This window comes from Bacillus rossius (assembly GCF_032445375.1).
Source record: "Bacillus rossius redtenbacheri isolate Brsri chromosome 4 unlocalized genomic scaffold, Brsri_v3 Brsri_v3_scf4_2, whole genome shotgun sequence".
Taxonomy (NCBI): domain Eukaryota; kingdom Metazoa; phylum Arthropoda; class Insecta; order Phasmatodea; family Bacillidae; genus Bacillus; species Bacillus rossius.
Genome location: NW_026962011.1, coordinates 41,773,665 through 41,780,638, shown reverse-complemented (window position 1 = coordinate 41,780,638; position 6,974 = coordinate 41,773,665). Strand labels below are relative to the sequence as shown.

General features: G+C 35.9%; 1 protein-coding gene across 1 annotated transcript in view; it reads right to left on the bottom strand.

Moving 5' to 3' along the window:
* Positions 1-344: 344 nt before the first annotated feature.
* The window catches only part of LOC134542189 (transport and Golgi organization protein 1), a 37,251-nt gene continuing 30,621 nt past the window's right edge, over positions 345-6,974 (bottom strand). Inside the window, exons 15-16 of the mRNA XM_063386247.1 lie at positions 6,023-6,442; positions 345-3,380 (exon numbers count right to left, since the gene is read on the bottom strand). Of these exons, the coding sequence (XP_063242317.1) occupies positions 3,316-3,380; positions 6,023-6,442 (485 nt within the window). The 3' untranslated portion in view covers positions 345-3,315. The remainder of the gene's footprint in view (positions 3,381-6,022; positions 6,443-6,974) is intronic.

The window sequence follows — 6,974 nt, the reverse complement described above, 5'->3', positions numbered from 1 at the left end:
ATCCAGTCCTAGCATCAGTGAAATGCAAGCAGCAATTCTCTGGTACCTTGGTAGCAGCGATAGCTAATACATCACATTCTCTACTTCATCCCAGCATGAGTCAGCATCCAAATTATTTGGAGCCTACTGTAATCTTGGAAATCTCATTGCCTTAAGCATTTTTGCACAAAGAATGAAGTGAAACCCAAAGAAACTTGTCTTCAATCAAATTTAATCCTAAAATATGGTTTTGGGCTCCTTTCATTACTAAGATCAAGTAGTCTCTCATCTTTTAAAGAGATGAAAGTTTAAAAAGCACAGTGGTGCAGAGAAAGGCAATAGAATGTAAATTATAATAAAACTACTAAGTATGACATATTTGTAATTGGTATGCATATATTAAAATTCTCTGTACAAAGATTAACAATGACCTCTTTGTGACTCCGTAATGTTTTCTTTTTTTTTTTTCCACACAGGAGCAAAGAGCATTAGATACATTGGAATACAATGTTACAAATGAACGGAGCATACACACTGGTGAGCGATCTTTTACCTGGTATTAATGAGCAAGAGGAATATTCTTCTCAGGCAATGGATTTTAAACATCCAAAGTATGTACTTCTCTATTGAATCTCTCTCACCAGTGTATATGCACTGTCACCCACAGTTTATAAAACATGTCCATGTTAAGAAAAGAAATATATTTAATGTGTGTAACAATTTCTTACTAAAATAATGACAAAATACTTGGGAACAAAATATATACTATGTGCACTTTTCTGTATTAACATTACAGGGATTAGACAAAAACAATTTTGCAAAGTGTTGTGCTTTCAAATAATTAAAGTAGACCCAATGCCCATAATCTTTAACATTTAACTGACAAAACATAGTCACTATCGATCTTTCCTTCAAAGAATCATGGTAAACACTTGTAGGTTAAAATACAAACATCCTGCACAGTGTATCACAGCCATATTTCTACACAGGACTTCACAAACTGCCAGATAATTTACCAGCCTAGATACAGACCTGGCAACAAAATAGAAGAAAAAAATTACTTTTTTAGAGGCACTCTTTCAGAATGGACATGTTGATGGGGGGGGGGGGGGGGGGGGGGAGGAATTTTGACAATTGAGGATGGTAAAAAAAAAAAAAAAAATTGTTCCTGATATAACTAACATTTTCTCCTGAAATGTGGCAGCTCATCAAAATTAACTTCCAGCCTTACCCAAGATACTGTATGAAACCAATCACTTTCCTTCTCAGGTCTTACTTGCAGTTTAAAAACTATAAGAGATCAAAAATTGTCAAAGTAACTGTCTTGAGATCAAAAATTGACAAAGTAACTTATGCTGAGTAGTTTTAATAAATAAAATTCATGCTGTATCTCAAGAACTATAGAACGTACAGAGCTACAATGGAGATCAAATTGTGACAATTTAGTTGTCTTTAAAAACAACACAAGTGAGTTTTACGTTACCACATATTCTGTTAACATTATAAGCAAAAAAAAGTGTGAAAATTTGGCTGCTTTTTTTTTATTATATAGAATATCTCAAAATCAAGAAATTTTGTTGGTTAATTCCAGATTTGGATTCAGCACCCACAAAAACATAGAGAACGATAATAAAACATTACTGGATTTTTTTTGCAAGAAGAGGCTGTTTTTTTTTTTTTTTTTACACCATTTGCCTGAGTTAAAAGGGAATAATGTACCATCATGTTTCAGAGCCATTATTATTGACTATAAACCTTTGACAAAATGTATACGGAAACATAACACTGTAATATTTAACCATATTCACTTTCAATGATATTCTCAGAGCGACAATACACTAAATTTAAGAATAGCTTTAAAACCTCACTGTAACAGTGTCGAAGATTGAAATTTTTTTTTTTTTTTTTTATAAAACCTTGTGAATCGGAAGACTTCCTATAATGGGGAATTGATTTCAGAAAATCGAACAATGCGTCAAAATCAAAGACATAACCAAATAAAAAAAAAAAAAATTGGGGATTTGGGGGGGGGGGGGGGGGGGCACACTTCGGAAACTTGTACTATAGAAACTATATTTTTGTTTTATTTCCCCCACCCCCCAGTGTTTTATGTTATCAGGTTTTTATTCAAGGATTACACAACTTGCAAGAAAATGTCATACAGCCTTTAATACATCTCAAACTGTGTCATACTGTAGTACTGGTGCCAAGTCCTAATAAAAAAAAAAAAAAAAAGTGGAAAAAAAAAAAGCATGAAAATTATAGAAAGACAATACTGAAATAAAAAGTTTATAAATTAAGAAAACATTTTAACCTAAAACAGGCACATAAAACCATCAATAAAATGCTTCTTCTGAAAAGCAGTACTATTACAAAAAAATTTATATGGGGCATTTCAAATGATATTTAATTATAAATACTGATTAGTTTTCAACATTGACCACTGCAAACAAGTGTTGCTTTAAGTCACACAAAATAAATAATATGCTGCTGCTCAAACTATATTTCTGGTATACATTCTTAGACTTTTGGGATGTCACTGCCCAGTTTTTAACCCTTAAAATGCAAGTGAAGTTTCTACAACCTCAAATTATGATGGTAACATACGATGGGCATTTTGTTTCTTAGGCAACAGTATCAAACATAGGTTCATTGTGAAACTAATTACACGGGTTTCACCTTTGTTGCTGGAAATGCTCTTCTATCCGCACTTCCCTAATCTATAAGCCTTGTTGCTACTGGATAGTATGCTCATGCCCTTAGCCAATGAGCAATGACTCAAAGTTTAGTTCATACTTCAGAGGAACAGACAGTAGTGCTTTCTATCACATCAGAACTTCTTTACAACTGTACAACTTTTGTACACGTACAAGCAGAACTGACAACCGCTTCATCATACCATGAGCATATGACAAAATTGCACTGTTTTGGTCAATGTAACAGTGTATTTTAAATATTCTTCCCAGTATTTCTCTTATGGGCTGGTACAATGAAAAACAAAACTATGGGAAACATTCTCAACAGCCTACTGAAGTGTGCTGAGATTTATTTATAACTAGAAAATTTCTTTAAACTGTTCTTAATAAAAATCTGTGCATGGTTTTTTTCTTTCCCCCCAAAAACAAACTCATTTTTAAAAATTTTCACAATACCAAGTTTAACATGAACACAATAAAATGCCTTTGCACGAGCTGCAACCATATTTGACGTCAGGGCGCATCGTGGCTGCAAACAGTGAAGAAAACTGAACGCCGAAAGCATGAAGTGAGGCCCCTGCATCCTATTGACTGCTTCCTAGTCAGTGCTACCACCACTGAAGGCACAGTGACCGGCTCTTCACACCATGTTGTTGTCGCTGTGTCGGCTGGACTCCGAGGAATGCCCGGAGCTCACCGCAGAACCTGCAAGGACATGATCAGTCGCCTTTTAAAAAAACAGATCCAACTTCTCACCTGCCATGCTGAATTTTTATAATTTTATGAAGAAACAGTACAAAAATTAGAGTATAGAAGATATTTCGTATGCGTCACCAGACTGCGGGAAACCCAGGGAATGAACTTCCATTAAGTTACCATGACACAGAATGCAAACCAACATGGAATGTGAAGCCAAGTCTGAAGGGGCCTGCCTGGTAAGGGGTATATCTGTGTTAGTGAGTTGGGATGATTAGTATGACGCTCGCTGGTGACTCTAGTGCGGTATTGCCTCTGAACTGGCGTGCGGTCTTCTCGTCGTGCATAGGCAACTACCTATGAGATTTCAGCAGTGACCATAACATTATATGGCAAAGAAATTAAGATAAAGGTCTAAGGTAAGAACCTTGAGTGCTTTCAAGGAATCTGTACCGGATGGAAACGCACATTTTTACCATTTTCACTTTTCTAAAAAAATACAGTTCTAAATCAACGTACGGAAAGAGAAGTTTATAGTCAGGTTGCCTGTATTCACATAGTTTAGTATTTAAGCATGCTATCTTGGATGATGGTGTGTTTTTAAACAACAGACTATGCAGACAGATTAAAAAAATAAGTCAGAAAAATTATACTGTACATGCAAACATTTTTCATTGTTTTCATGCAATTTTTGGACCCAACTAATCATTTAAATTATTTTTTTGTAATCAAGAGTAACAGGAAAAAAGTCAAATAGTGAGCTTTTACTCAAGTATAATAAAAAAAAATCATAACATACACTATCTAGGCTCACTATTGTGTCTGGTCCTAAAGTAATACATACTCAGGCCCAAACTGTACTGAATGTTTTATAAATATGTACCCTATCATTAGCACACAATGTCATTGAATTTGTTAATGATTTGTTTCAACACTCTCTGATACAGTTTTTTAGATTTCAATTGTATGCCGCTAGAAAACATTACCTAATTTTTCTACTCTATGGCACATCCAGTAATAATACATAAATACTTAACAAAAATAAGCTTGTAACTCAACATTTATCATTAGAGCACAGCACACACAAACACAACTAACAAGCTGCACTACAACACTTATGCAAAATATAATAAATACAGAAAAATAATATACCAACAGCAAAGCAATCATAAAAAGTTTAATATTAAAAAAAATCATACCAGCTTCCAAGGTACTCCAAAAAGTACGAATTTTTGAAAATGTTCTCCTTCCTTTCATGCAGCATAACATAAAAAAAAAATATATAGCGATAACATGCTTTGCAATCATCATGCACAAAATTACCTTCAAAAATATTCATCTTCACATAAAATTATTAATACCAAAAATGTATGGGCAGACTATATCTTTAGTGCTCAGGAAAAAAACAAACCAAACTTAAAAAAAGGAATCTTTCCTGCACATTCCTTTTAACTTCTGGTTTAAGTCAGGATTCACCCAACTTTTTGGCCTAAGGGCTACACTGATCCTTCACTAAGTTCCAAGGTCCAAAGCCTAGCCAGCTCATCTTACCAGCATACTGCAACACTACGGCAGACCTGATACCAGGCATTTCCCCTACACAGGTGTTGGCCCGTGGGTCATATTTTGGAGATGTATGGTTTAAGTAATTGGATAATGACAAACAGAGCACTTATATACTTTAAAATGCAGTGGCTTGCACTATGCAAAGTACTTCTAAGTGTTAACTAAGTTAATTCAAATCCGTAATACTTATAAGTAAAACTGAGTGTTTGTCACAGTTTTTGGTTGAGATTAAAATCCACAAACCACAAAATGGCAGCACTATGTGCAATATATTAATGGAAATTAACAAATTATAAAATGGAATAAACATCAGTCAATGAAGAACAAATACACAACCTTGTAAGAATCTACCATGCAGATAAGGAATGAAAAGGTATGCATCCATATTATCTTGCAATAATTACGTGCATTAAAAAAAATGTTTTATAGCTTATTACTGATTTATTGATAGAAATGATACAAAGAAAAATTTCAACCAAAAATGTAAATTTTTTTTATAAGTAATGACATTTCTAGTGCTTTGCCAATTCATATTTTAAAATGCTGGCAAGTATACAAATGTTATTTACAGCTAATCAATATTTGTTAATAAGTAGAGCTGAAATATAAAAAGTGTTCTTCCAACTGGAAAGAACATACTAAATATAGAGATGCTCCAAAAAGAAACTATATCAGTAAAAAATAAATTTTCTCATTATTTACACTATTATGATGAGATGTAATTTGGAATAGTGTGATCACAGAATAAACTGGAATTCATCGTTAGGGATCATGATATTCATTTAATACCAAATATATGTTTTCATACAAAAATTTTTTTTAAAAGAGTGTAAATGAGCACTTACATCAAGAATAATAAATTATGCCAATGCAAATTGACAACTGTCATCTATGTTATCTTTACAATTGTGTGTGATATTAAAGGTTCAAAAATAAGAAAAGTCGGGTGAAAAGAGTAGTAAATAAGAGCTTGATTATTTAATTGCCTTTCGAACAGTAAAAGCTTGGCAAAAGCACAACTACTATAAAGTCACCAGTCCCATGCAAAGACAAACGCCAAGGCAACAGACAGCCGGCGGCCAAACCTTTGGGCTCCCTGGGAGTGGTGCGCAGGTTCGGGGGCAGGGGTCTGAAGCCGGAGCGGGGGCCTACGGGCTGGTCCCAGCGGGGCGGAGTCCTCCGTCGGTAGCGGTCCAAGCTCTCCACGTGGTAGGGCGGGGGAGAGCGGTCGTCGGAGCGACCGTCGAAGGACGGGGAGTAGTCCCCGCCGGGGGGCGGGGGGGACGACATGCGGCCCAGGGGCGGGGGCCGCCTGTCCCCGGGGAACATGGGCGGGGGCGGGGGCGGCATGAAGTTGGGCGGGGGCATGAAGGGCACCCCTGGAGGGGGCAGCATGAAGGGCGGCAGGAGGGGCGGAGACACTGGCAGGCCCTCGCGGTAGTGCAGAGGAGAGTCTATGAGGGGCGGGGACATGGGCAGCTCACCATTACTCTCCGACGGAAGTCCTACCACACACAACACACACACACTTGCGTCAGTTTCAAAATAACTAACATCTCACTATTTACACATTTTACACACACTGAAGAGTAGAGTGCCCCTGGCAGTCCATGTGGAGTTTAATATACAGTAGAACCCTGTTATAGTGTTTTTCAAGGGAGCACAAGAAAAAAACATTATAAGCAGGAAAACATTATAAGCAGGAAATCTCAATTTAGCACTTAACAATGTTCGAGCTTTGTACCAATGGACTCAGCAAGCTATGTAAACAACTTTAATGTTAAAACCAAAGATAGTATACTTGATACATGAATTTTCTGAAACAAGCCAACAATTTTTCAACTTCGACTTGTTTCCTGGTTAAATTTTTTTTGTCTTAAAAGATACACTGCCACATTTTTTTGTAAAATTGTCTCACAATTCATGATGACAACATTAAGAGTGAGAACATCTACTCCTTCGCCACCTGAAAATGTTTAATTTTGAGATTCCTACGTATGAAAAAAAAATATTTGTAAGCAATAGAAAACACTTTAA